The sequence below is a fragment of the Glycine max genome, chromosome 15 (assembly GCF_000004515.6).
Source record: "Glycine max cultivar Williams 82 chromosome 15, Glycine_max_v4.0, whole genome shotgun sequence".
NCBI lineage: Eukaryota > Viridiplantae > Streptophyta > Magnoliopsida > Fabales > Fabaceae > Glycine > Glycine max.
Genome location: NC_038251.2, coordinates 7,624,536 through 7,638,183, shown reverse-complemented (window position 1 = coordinate 7,638,183; position 13,648 = coordinate 7,624,536). Strand labels below are relative to the sequence as shown.

General features: G+C 32.6%; 2 protein-coding genes across 3 annotated transcripts; both read left to right on the top strand.

The window, feature by feature from the left end:
• Positions 1-2,375: 2,375 nt before the first annotated feature.
• Positions 2,376-5,455, top strand: LOC100816526 (vesicle-associated protein 1-3-like). 2 transcript variants are annotated; one of them, XM_041009474.1, is made up of 8 exons: positions 2,376-2,658; positions 2,726-2,799; positions 3,000-3,081; positions 3,189-3,304; positions 3,409-3,537; positions 3,773-3,967; positions 4,631-4,708; positions 5,131-5,455. In XM_041009474.1, exons 1-8 carry the CDS (start codon positions 2,610-2,612, stop codon positions 5,239-5,241), a joined length of 834 nt encoding a protein of 277 aa, XP_040865408.1. In that variant the 5' UTR covers positions 2,376-2,609; the 3' UTR covers positions 5,242-5,455.
• A 1,131-nt stretch (positions 5,456-6,586) lies between these two features.
• LOC100816000 (uncharacterized) lies at positions 6,587-12,882 on the top strand. The gene is made up of 13 exons (XM_003546054.5): positions 6,587-6,797; positions 6,966-7,016; positions 7,098-7,210; positions 7,823-7,909; positions 8,619-8,665; positions 9,124-9,181; positions 9,430-9,543; positions 9,771-9,897; positions 10,438-10,526; positions 11,283-11,378; positions 11,527-11,735; positions 12,098-12,293; positions 12,662-12,882. The coding sequence occupies exons 3-13, from the start codon at positions 7,129-7,131 to the stop codon at positions 12,712-12,714; spliced, it is 1,158 nt and encodes a 385-aa protein (XP_003546102.2). The 5' UTR covers positions 6,587-6,797; positions 6,966-7,016; positions 7,098-7,128; the 3' UTR covers positions 12,715-12,882.
• Positions 12,883-13,648: the final 766 nt, after the last annotated feature.

Here is a 13,648-nt window from a genome sequence, read left to right as displayed (position 1 = left end):
AAATTGAATATTTTAAGATAGACACCAAATTAAATAATAATTGATAAAATAATTTATACTTATCTGTAATGTTTATTTACATTAAAATTGTTTTAGATTAAATTAAAATAAAAAATAATTTTTTAAAACTGAATGATTGAACTAAATGGTTCAATTCAGCTTTTAAAAACGATAACTCATTGAAAAAAAAAATCATGAAAACAAACTTAATTACGGCAATCGATAGCTAGTGCCATTGTTCATGATCCTATGGGAGGATTGACATCATTCTTCCCCATTTTTTCTTTTTTTGTTACGTAGGGTTTCGGTCCTACCATTTTCCAATCACGAAAAGAAAAGTGGTGACGAGAAAAAGATAAAGAAAGAGATAAAAAGTTGATACTTTTAAACGTTAGGCTCGTCACTTTTTTTTTCAGTACACAATTTAAAATTATCATCAATAAACACTTAATTCAAAAGGAATGGAAAGCAAAAGTGCTAGAAAATTTAGAAAAAAATGCTGATAAACATTTCTTGTAATACCTTACTACATTATCAATTGTTTTTTTAACTGATACTTTTAGTGTAATTGTGTTAGTTTTCACGGGAGAAAAAGAAAGATGGTAAAATGTCCTTTACATTTTTGGAGCAATTTTATTGTTTTATTTATTAGTAGGATGAACAAATCCTTTCCTTGTTTTTTGGTGTTATCTTTTACCTTTCGGTGGGTTTGACTTAAATTTATTAGTGACAGGATTATTCATTTATTTATACTCATTGTTTGTAAGTAAGCGAGAGATTAATATAGCAAGGAAAAAAATTAAGTGTTAAAATGAATATTCTTTTTATGTTTAAGTTAGATCTACCTCATATTAAGTTTAGGTTAAATCAAACTTATTCATTAAATAACTTGTGTCGGTACTTATGTAAAAGTTTATTTAATTTAAAAGATTAGACTTTAGATAGTTTAAAAAGTTTTTTAAAGTCTAATTAATAGGTTAATTTTTTGAAGTAAATAACAACAACAAAAATAATGTAATATATAAGTCTATAATAATAATAATAATACTAACATTATATTAACCTTTTAGTTTTGATCCATTAACTTATTTAGAGATTTTTTTTTATAAATTCTTTCTGCAAAATAGGTTTTAAAGCAAATTTTCTGATAAGGTATATTGGGATTTAAAAAATGCAAGTCTAAATTTGAAACAGAATCTCTATCAAGTAAATAATTGAGACTCAACTCTTAAATTTGATACATAAAATAGCTTAAGTTATATATTTTAGTCTAACTTTATATATATATATATATATATATATATATATATCCCCATTTTCATCCGTAGAGGTGTTTACTTTGAGAGTAATAATGTTTGTCTCATGCTGCTTATGCAAAGTGAAAAATATGAAAATAATTAACGGAAATAGAAAGAGAATAATAAAAAAAGAAAAAAAGAAACGATCGAAATGTGATAAACAAGAAATGAAACATAAAAACGAAGAGTTTTAAGAAGAATACAAGACAGTAAAAACTTAACGAAATCTAAACCCTTAATTAAAATATTTAAATAATTCGGTCTGTTAAAGACACTTGAGTTGAAAATGAGGATAATATAAACAAACCATGTGTCAAACATTACCTTACAAAAATACTTATTAAATAGGAAAATATCGTTAAAAAAATCAACCTTGCGACTATAAGCACATAACGAGTAAACAATATTGCATGTTTTACACAAGTGCCCATTAATTGTTATGGTGTAGATTTACTTATATGGTGGAGTATTTGTATTAGAGCTGGCCACCTTAATTTTCATTTAAGGCAAGTTTAGTAAAACAAAATATTCTTGGTTCGGACAGAACGGCATTGCAAAGTCCTTCCAATGTGGAAAGAAACTAAATGGTTAGTTTATTCGTATAAGATCGAGGATTCTTGTGTAGGTGTGGGGAGTTGGAGAATTGAAAGATGTTTCCATGGTGACCATCTAATTATGAAATTAGTGGATATTTCCAAACATACATTGGATGACCATCATAATTACTCTTTTACTAATGACAAATGTTTCTGTTTGGATAAAACACCAAACCTCTAAAAAAGTTTTGTTTGCCTGGGAATCACAAATATAATATGGCTAGCTTGGTCAAGTGTATCGTATCAGATGGCGGTTAAATTAATAAAGATCCCTTATTCTTATTATAAATCCATGAGAGTGGACTTCACTTTCACCTTTCAATAGATCCTTCCCCATGATATCACTACACTTGCACAAGTGTGGATAGTTTTTATAAGCGTAAATTAAATATATATATTCTCCTTAGTTTACAAAAGCAAAAAGTTAAAGGGCATAACTTGTAGAAATGAGAAAATTGAAAATTTGAAAAAAGGAAGAAAAAAAAGAAGAAGGAAATAGTGAGAAGTTGGGCGCGGAGACAGGACAAGAAAGGATGGTAAGTTTACAAGCAGTGGGTCGCAGTCTCACACCCTCACACCCTCCTTCCTCACGTAACCAACGCCACCAGCACCAATCCAATGCCCTCTTTTCTCTCTCTCATAGTCTCATTTTCCCATTCGTTCACTCATAGTTCCTAACACACACTGTCTCTGATCCTGCATTATTGTTGACAACATGGCCACGGAGCTTCTCCAAATTGATCCCCCTCAGCTCACTTTTACCTGTAAGTTAGTTTTCATTTCACTCTCCACTTTCTTTCTACTCATTTTCATTCCTCATTCCTATCCCAGTTGAATTGAAGAAACAGAGTTCCTGCTTGGTTCATCTCATCAACAACAACTCTTCTCACCATGTCGCCTTCAAGGTTCCTTCCTTCGCCTCTCCCACCTCATTCACTCTCCTAACTTTGCTGAATATAAGGTGGGTTGAATGGTTAAGGGAGAAAGGTCCTAGACTCGATCCTCTGCCAACAAAAAACTAACAAACAACTATAAATTATAAAAAAAAAAAACTCTGCTAACTTCTTTCTCATCAAAATCCACATCTCATGATTCCATAATTCAGGTCAAAACCACGTCGCCCAAGAAATACTGCGTCAGACCAACTGTCGGCATCGTCAAGCCACACGGAACATGTGATTTCACCGGTAAACGTTGTTGTTTGATTTTGAATTCACATCACCTATTACTGTTAAAGTGTTAGTAACTAACGTTGTTGTTCTTGTGTTTGTCTTGTCCCTTTGGCTGGAGGTAGTTACTATGCAGGCTCAGCGCACAGCCCCACCTGATCTGCACTGCAAAGACAAGTTCCTCGTTCAAAGCGCGGTTGTCCCAAAAGGAACAACCGAGGATGAAATCTCCTCTGACCTGGTCTGTCATGTTAATTTATAATAATTTGTTTATGTTAGGCTTATCTTGTTAATTTGTGATGTGGCTAAGTTGAATTAATTCCTTCCGTTTTCACTTTCACTCAGTTTGTCAAAGATAGTGGAAGGCTTGTTGATGAGAAGAAGCTAAGGGTGGTCCTCATTAACTCACCTTCTTCCCCTGTAAATGGAGATCTCAAGCAGGATCCACCCAGTCAAATGCTTCCCTCCCTTACAGTGAGCTTCCACCACTTTTATATCCTTTTGGATCGAGAAATTATTACATGATTTAGGATCACCACATATCATCCGAACTAATTTTCACATGACACGTAATTGAGTTTTTTTCTATTTATAAGGAGTTAATAAAACTTGATTATATGTCGTCATCTGAATATGTTGTCTTGAACCATATAATAATTTCTCGTGAATTAGGAGCATTGCTCTATGACGCTGTTTCTCCTTTTCTTAGGCTGAAAAAGGTATGGAAGCAGCTCAGGATATGGAGGAGGATGGAGCTGATAAGGGAACTTTTCCAAGTACAAGGAGTGTTGAGAAGGTGGGGGACATGAAGCAAGTAAATGATGCTGTGAATTTGAGTTTTGCTACTAAGGATTCCGAGGAATTGAAGTCAAGGTTGAGTATAATGGATGCAAAGCTAAGAGAGGTTAGTCATCAATGCTTCTTAACTTAGGTTAGCAGTTATCTCAAGGTAACTTTGATTTTAAGTTTCGTTAACCGTTGGTTGGTTAGTTAGTTATAGTTTAACATGAATATAATATTAATACTCTCTCAAGGTTTGCTCCCAGTGCCAAAATATTTGAACTTAAATTGTACTACGAGCTTTAAGGGGAATTGATGGTGAAATTGAATTGGGGAAAATTATGTTCAAGCTATCTATTATGTAATAACTTAGGATTTTGTTTAATTTATTTTTCTTCAAAAGGCTGGTATAAGACCTTGTTTTTTTAATTCAAACTTCATAGTGAACCGAAAGGTGGCGTTGAATTGTTGATGCCAACTCTAACACCTCTATTATGGAAAAGTTTATCCTATTCCTAAGAATTTATACGGATAAGTTTATCTAAACAAGACTAGTATATCCTTAAAGTTAAAATGGCTTTTCCCTCCATAGTATTCGTGATTGCATATTGTCAAGTGCTTAAGGTTGTAAAATGTTTACTCTGTAGCATTTTGCTTCACAAAGATGTTGCTATCTTACTCGAAGGTCCAATCCATTAAATCAGTTCTTGGAATACAATTTGACCTTTTTAGTATTTTTAAACCTTCAAAGATGAAAGCAATCAACCATTAATTATTATCTTTGCAGGCTGAAGGAACCATCATGAAGTTGAATGAAGAGAGGCGCAGGAACATCCGAGAAAAAGATTTGCTGAAGCAAGAGTTGGTAGGTACTTTTTCATTGGCATGTCCATCGTAATAAAATATAAAAACTCCATGAATTCCATTTTTTCATGTTCAGTAGCCACTTTTCATCCCCAGAACTCTTTCCAACACAAATTCTCGCTTGTAAACGCAATAGAACTACAGGAACTAGCAAATTATCACTCCCTTTCAATGGACAATAGAATTTAATTTTCCTCTCTTAAACAATTTAATTATGGTATATTATATTTAAAAATAGTTATTTAGTTGATGCTATTGTGATATTGATTGGCAGTGCAAATTAGAAGAGGTTTCTGTGGAATGCTTCATCTCTCTTAGTTGCCTGAAAGAAATTCAACTATGTTTGAAGTTATTGTTAACTTTTAGTTGCTGAATGATCATATTCAATATTTGACACCCGTTTTTCACTTTCTATATTAGGAGATGTTGAAGAAGAAAATTAAGATGAAAAGAGCTCAGGAGGGATTCCCGTTACTGTTTGTCTGTGTGGTTTCGATTGTCAGTATGGCAGTCGGATATTATATTCATCCATAAGGGGGAATTGAGTATAGTCACAGATGTTCCAAAATCATGGTGTTCTCCTTAATGATTCGATAGAGGACAATTCGTTGTTAATTCTTATGGTTACACTCGACGAATGTTAATATGTGATACGTTGGAACCTTCCTTTCTGAATTGCTTGTAAAATCAACTACATCTATTAAGAAGAGAATCATAATATGCAGCCAACTGATATTTGGAGCCAAAATGATAGACCTCTTAATTGACTTGAAACATGTACCCTTAAAACCATTTAAAACCAATTCGAAACCTAAATGACCAAATAGAAATTAAATTAAGAACCTACTAACTATTTAAAGATAAGGTTAACAATGAGAGAATAATCAATTGAAATAAGAAATTGGAGAATTACATTGCATGATTGAAATCATAACTCTAGGTTTTTCTATCTGTTAATCTCTTGACTTTGGGAACTATTTGCTCTTTGAATTCTACTTCTTGCGGGTAATTGAACATCCTTCTTTCAAACTGTTGAATATAATCAAATAATGTTTAGTTTATTGCAAAATTGGATTATTTTGAAATTGTCGTTAGTCTTTTGATTACGACGTTCGAACTTAAGTTCACCATTACTACCATATAAGGTAAGTTTGTCCTTAGTAAAAATATATTTTACACATCAGCAAATAAGTATGAAGGATTCAATCTAAAACACAATTTAACTTATTTAAATAATTCTTTGCTTTCAGTCACAGAAGGCCTGTAATCAAAGTTACATTTGCTCCAATATAAATGTTTCCTTGTGTTTTCTTTTTGTAAAACAAACTAAAAATAGTTTTTACCATGTATTCATGCACAAGGTAAACACATTTTTGTCAAAGTTACTTTTGGTACAACGTTAAAACTTAAATGTAAAGAATTTTCACCGTGAGTTAATTACAAACGATTTTAGATATGATTTTTAGATATTACTATAAAATTCAATCATTTTTAATTATATGATAATTTCTAATGAAATAATATTTTAAAAATAATTACACTATAATATTTTAATTAATTTTAAATTCAATTTTTGAATACATTTAATAATGGTACAAACAACTAACGTACATTAACATCTTTTAATTTTGTAAGTAGTGTTTATTTAAGATAAATTTGTTTATTGAAATAAATATTTATTTTAATAAAATAGGTAATTTTTATTTTTTTAAATATGTTTGTTTAAATTATTTCTGTTAAAAAATAATTTTTTATTTATTTTAAGAAATAAAGTTATTTTTTTTAGTTTAAACAAATTCACCTGAAACGAGGGAGGGTGAAGGCAAAGGCATGGCGTGGACAAATGAGTATAATAAAATAAAAAGCAAGTGACAGGTACAGTACAGTTACAGTATATGGTGCAGAATAGAAGGCATTAAGCAAAACAAAACGCATTCGCACAGCCGAACAAACAGAATTACTCGCTTCTTCAAACCTCTTTATTCTATTTTTGCCTTCTCCCTCTTCTGCTTCTCCCTCCACTCCACTGGAGAGAAGAGAAGAGAAGAGAGAGAAACACAGATTCTTTCCTTCCCTTCCACAAAAAAAAGGTAAATCCTCCTCTCCTTTTCCTTCTACTCCGTCTTCTAGGGTTTCTCTTCTGCCATTGCCGACCTTGCCCGTACCTTCTGCTTACTCTTCTTCACTGGCATTGCTCTCTGATCCTCTCTACTCCCCAATTTCATTCCGATTCCCTAATTTCCTCCCCTCTTTTTTAGGTTTTTCATCGCTCTCTTGCCGATTCCGCCATTTCTCATTTCGGATTCGAGGTAAGCCTCTCGATCTTATCCGCTTGCTATCAACCCGATTCATTTGCTCTGTCGCGTCAATTTTTTCTGTGTTGCTCGTAGATTGTTGCAGGTGCATTGCTTTTGCCTCTCGATGGTATGTTCCCCGGGAAGTGGGAGAATGGAAGTCATGGCCAGGCTTCTCGCTGCTGAGACTTTCTCTCACACTGTAGCAGGTAGGTACATGGAGACCCTACCTTTTAGAATTTCTTACTCATACTGCCTGACATTGTTTGCTGGATTTAGGTTATTATATATTATATATCATTATTATAATATAAAAATAATATATACAGTACTTCACAATAAGTAGTTGTTTTTGATTTAGAATAAACCAGTGCAATGTAAAGATAAACGAGAATTTAAAAGAAGAAGAAGAAAGAAAATAATAATTGATAGTAGTTTGCAGAAATTACTTAGTTAAAGGATAAGTAAGTGGAGAAAAAAATCAGTTGAAGGGTAAAAATGTCTTAAAAATGTGTACAAAATAACATGATATCCCCTTTATATAATTGTCATAGATGATATGTGCGTTGACAATGTAAAATTTTTTTATATTATTAACTAATTATCTAATCACAAACTGTTATGCATGGTCAATTTCAGTTATTTCTTTTACTTTGATAATAATAACTATCTTACCATGATTTCTGATTGATTGATTATGCTGACAATGAAGGTTGGAAGATCATTTTTTCATGCATGCCTATTAAATTCTTTAATTTATGAGTTTTGTTTTCATTTCCAATTTCTGATTGAACATCATTTTTTCATGCATGGCTTGGAAGATGACTTTGCCCGTGAGAAGTTGGCTGCTGAGTATATTTGTAGAGAACTACGTGAGGCAGATGAAACAAATTTGCTTCAGGAAGAAGGTTGTCTGATTTTCTTTTTTTTACTTGGTGAATCGGCCTTTTTTTAATACAATGTGTGGATATTCCTTACTTACTAGATACTCCGTAGTAGTTTATGATTTTCATAATTTATTTAGTTTAATGTGTTTTTACTCATTTTCAATTTATAGAAGAATGAAGGTGCTGATTGTCACATGCTGAAAATGAATAAGGCTCTGTTTGGAAAAACTTCTCAATAAGCACTTATAGAAGAAGAAAATAAGAAGGTAAAGTGAAGTAAGCTTCTCTCATAAGTCAAAATTAGCTTATGCACAAGTTAAAATAAGCTTTTGGAGAAGCTAAATGAAAGACCTCTGATCTTCTACAAATTAGCTTATGTATAAGCTAATTTTAACTTGTGGGGACAACTTATGTTGTTTTACCTTCTCTTTTTGTATCTTATAAGTGCTTATTGAGAAGTATATCCTTAAGGTGCCTAAATGTAAATCTTTTCTTTTTTTTTGGGGGGGGGGGAGTGCTTAGTCAATGTGGTACTCTGTATAATGGTTGAACGAGCATGTTTAGTTTTCAGGATTTTTGTTTTTTGGGTCTACATTTCTATTATTACATTATTTGAATTTCATGATTATAATTCTTATTTGTGTTCCTTTTCCAGTTTTTTTGTCTGGATACAATCTTCATTTTCTTTTGGGGATTTTTAAAATGCTGCTTCACATATCTTATATCACAGATATGCATGTCTATGGTGAGAGCCCCATGACTGATGCCTTGCAGCTGGTAAGGTTTGCCTCTTGTTTCTACTTTTTCTTGTGTGCTAGTGGACTAGTATTTGTGTGTATGTTCTCAAGTGCCTTGCTTGAACCTTTCATGTGGTTTCTTTATTGGTATTGAGGGCTCACATGAATTAAATGTCCTCTATAATGTTACTGGATATTTTGTGGAATAATATTTATTGCCTGTTGTTATTGCTTCCTATAGTTTAGTAATTGTTGCTCCCTTCTTTACTGAATAATTATTGCTTTCTTACTGGCATATTTATCAGAATGGCACACACCACACAGTAGCTCACATGACACAGTTTGGAAACAGTTTATGTATTTTATATCAATATTCTAAATTGTGGAATTCATTTGGATGCTATAACTTATAAATATCTTCATCTGCAGGCAGTGGCTTCTTAAAATGTTTAATCTAAAGCAATTCATTTTAACTGATTGTTTGGTATCCTTTTCGAGGTATGCTGCAACACTTGCAAGAAGCCAATCAAGGACAGTCAATTTGCTGCTCATGCAGGTTTGGTGGCTTTTCTATTTGTAGTAAAACTTTCTGGTATTTTTTGTATGATATTTGAGGTTTGACAACCAGTTGTTCTCGTGTGGCATTGAATGCTCATTATATTATCCTGTTAATTTTCAAATTATTCTGTTAGTTGCACATTGATCTGCATTTGCTGGCTAGTTTACTACCAGCTTTTGTTTTTTGGCTCCTTTTGTTTCTAAAGGTACTAATATTGAACCTTCCATCCCCCCTCTTCTTTTCAGAACTTTGTAGGTCATTACAGCTCACAGAACAGACTATGTTGGAGCTTGATGGCAGCACTGGGAATCGAAAACCTCCTAGGAAGGAAAAGAAAAAGTTAGGAGCTTCTTCTGCAAGTATCCTTAAAATACGAATTCAGTAATCAGTTTGGAGCTTCTTGTGCAAGTTAGGGCTTTAGCCTAGCCCATTTAATTTTTTCCATCCTTCATAGTCACACACTCAGTTCACACTTCACAGTCAATTTGATAACTTGATCGATTTTATTTTCTGGATATGAATGTCTGTTATGCCATAGCCTAAGCCATTGGTTTGTTAATCAATTTGATAACTTGATCGATTTTAGCTCCAGTTTCTTTAGGATACTCAAGTTGTGTAGATGCAGCATCTATGATGGATGGTACTGGAATTAATGCTGGAAATAGAGATCACCCAGCTTCTGTAATGCATCCTCCAACAAAACGTCATAAATTGTATGCTTTCTTGGTTCATCCAATGTGAACACATATGTTTTATGGTTATTTTGATATCGTTGTTGATTTTGTGCCTAGAAAATATATTGATGTTTGGAGTGTTCTTGTGATTTTGTGTGCCTTTGCTAGCAGAAAATATAATCATAAATTCATGATCAATAGAAATGAATTTGAATTCCTCATTTATATAACATGATACCTCCATTTCTTTCCTCCCTCTTAGAAATTATTATATTATTAAATGGAAAACTATATGCTAATTTCATAGATAATAATTTTTAAATCAATTATCAAGTGAATGGTTGCCATATGACTAGCATACCTCCTCTTAACTGAAACAGGATAAACTACAATTAGTATGGCTTGTCCTGATTGTCATATTAAATCTTGATTAATAATTACTAACTAGAAAACCCCATCTATGAGGTTAATGTACATATTTGTTTAAAGATTATGTTTGAAATTCAATATTTATTCTCATTTCTTCTTGTAGCTTTTCATCATCCCTCTTAAATTTATACCCAATTATGTTTATTGTAGGATAGCAAACATACTTCTACCTGTATTAGAAAGCCATGGAACAGAATCTGGAGAGACAAAAACTGTGAGTTTCACAGATGGAATTACTTGTAAGTGTGCAATTATACACGTGCTGAAATAATTTTATCTTGCAGGACTTACCATGATGAGTTCCTTGCACTAAATTTTGGCTAATGAACTATCATTTGAATAATAAATGTTTTTCTTGATGTAAAAATACAAAATATCGACTTTGTTCCATCATATTTCGTTGCTATAAATGCACTAGGACATGGACATGTATTTAAAACATTCTAGTGCGCAAGCATAGGCATATTGAATGCCAAAACTTCAATCAAAATTCAATAGGTAACATGAATGCTAAAATTTCATTTTCACAAAAGTTACAATTAGATAAATATTGGGTTAGTTAAATCAAGTTCTGCTATTCATAAATTTAAAATTGAATACAAGCTATTCTTCATCTCCATGTATGCTCAAAGTTAGAATTCTCCAATAAATGTATCCATCGAATAAGAAAATGGTGTTCAAATGTAAAAGTTCTTTTGCAAAGTGTTTTTTTTAATCCTTTTCTTTTTTAAGGTTTTTATCCTTTTTTGTATAAAAAGATATTAGTGGAATTAGTCCTTTCTTTAATTTCATTTTTTATTTGCAAAATTGCGATTGTGTTCTCGTTAACTTTTATATGTAGGTTGCATAGTGAACACTTGTTTTTTATAATTTTTTAGTCTGACGTTAATAACAACTCTGCTACTGCTTTTACTGCATTATGCTGTTAGCTCTTTGGTGGTTGGTTACCTGGCCATGAAATCAATAACCTACTTATCTTTCCGTATTCCATTTAGGCAATTTGCTGGAAAGAACTATTTCACAACGTGGAGATCCTAACCATAAAAACCATGCACAGGTCCTTGTGCAACATCGACGCATAATGAAGAATGGTATTTAAAAAATAAGTTTCAGTTTTAAAAGTTGTTTAATTTTAGTAACTGGTGAAATGGAAGCCCTTCCCTCAAACATTTATTTCCTTTAATTTTTCAGTTGAGTATTTCTAAACTTGGTGTTGGTTCAACACTTTTTTTTAATTAGATTTTCCTGCACCCCTTGCTACGAAGATATATTATTCACAAAGGACCAATCGACTGCGTGCCAGAATTCGTCATCTTTACTTCCAGGACTTAAATGGTCAATGTTGTACTGATGTTGTGTGTCCAAAGACATCACATGCAGAGATGGCTGTGTTGCAAGATTCATCTCCAAGGGACCCTTCATTTGATCAAATGAACAATGTGCATGAGGTATGACATTCTTTACTTTTATTTAAGATTGATTATTTAAATTATGGGTTGGGTCTTGTGACCTGAGTTATGCGCTTTGAATGTAATTCAATACTAGATGTACATATCAGGCTGACATAATTTAGTATGTTGTAAGTTCAATACTCAGGTAATTTTTTTTAAATCATTTGATTATTGGAAAAAGAAATTAATGAGGAATTAGGCTTTACGCTATACTGGCAGGCTCTGACATTCTGTTTTGAGGCTAAAGATGGAAATACCTTCCATCACCCACCCCAAATCCAATTTCTCACCAAGAAAAGCTTGGTTCCATGCTAATGAAACTAACATTGAATATTTCTGTTTTTGTTTTTGAAAAATAGGGCCGATTGCCTGCTCAAAAATCTGATCATATTCTTGCAAAAAGCTCAGAAATTGGCTTGCTTAAGGCAGGAGGCCTGCCAAGTAGTGGCTTGTCAAATCAATTTCTTGATAATGTTTCTAGGTCTGCAGCCACTTATGGTGGTTTGACTAGAAGCAACTTTCTTCCAACGTCTTATTCTTTTGGGAGCAACACAGGTAAGCTAATCTATTATGGAGTTGTCTTTTTTTATTTTTAGTGTTATACTAAACTGCATGTGCCATTTATTGTGTATGCTAAATTAAGAAGATTCAGTAGTCATCAAGAGTGCCTCTAACTATATGACTGCTAGTGGATTCAGTGTTTTAGTGCTGTGATGTGAGTGGTAGTCTTGAAGTAGAAACTTTGACATGAAGCAGACAAATTTAGCAGTGATACTTTCATTGCATTTAGATAAGCCGTAGCATGTTTTACTAGTAGTTTTTCAATCTCATTTTTCTGTTTTTGTTTTGTTATTTTTTAATTTACATGATGACGATTATGGGAATTAGTTGTCAATAAGAATTTTTTGTTCTGTTTTTTTTAGGAAGTCCACTGGGAACAATGCAGCAACCAAATGGGAGTGTTCCTGTTATTTAGTAGCCTTGGTGTAATTTTTTTGGGTAGGTGAAGGTACAGGTAATCAATACACGACGTTAGGATTTAGCTATAAAGTAAATTTTACTCAAATTGTGTATCCTGTCATCTGCTTTGTACATGAAAACTTCTATTATATAATGAATGGAAATGAAGAAATTGTTAGTTCTATATCCTCAAGTATTACTTTTTCTTGTGTTATCTATGCTGAACTTATACCTGTAAGTCAGGCCCATTGCATAACAGTTGCATCATTCTTGAAATTACAAGGTTTCTAAATATAAGAATATATTAGTAATTGTTCATTAAGATTTTACGATGTTATCAGCTGTCAAAAGAGAGTTTTGGGCTTGTCTATCAATATGATCAGGTGATAATCAGAATCTGTATCTCCGATTATTTTCAGAAAGCAATCTTGAAAACAGTTTGTTTCTCGAGATAATCTGCTGTTATTTATTCAGGATCACAGTCACAGTACAAATTTTGTATTCGTATTCTGAGGATTCTGAAAATCATATCCTAAAGTAAATAGCCAATCAGGATTCCTCTTTTTCGGTTTGCTCGTAGTCCATTTCTTGTTTGGCTTGGGCCAGGTGACATAAAGATAATGATTGCCGTATGTAAGAGTAGATTATCCATCCATTACGACTTCGTATTTCGGTATTTCCTGTTTAAATTGGAGCCTCTCTTCATTTTGTAAGACTCCCAAATTTAAGTCAGGTGTCAAATCGTTGTTTTTCCTTTTGAATTTATTTTGGACCAGCAAAGAACTCCCCCGCTCGCATTATGGTACGTAGAAGAAATTGGGAACTTGTGAGGTATATTTGAAAATTCAGTTATGTATATTTGAATTTAGAATTTTTTAAGTAAAAAAGGTAAAATTGTCCAAAATGGAGGCCACGCATTTGTTGGGCTAAGCACACTTTAGGAACAGTAC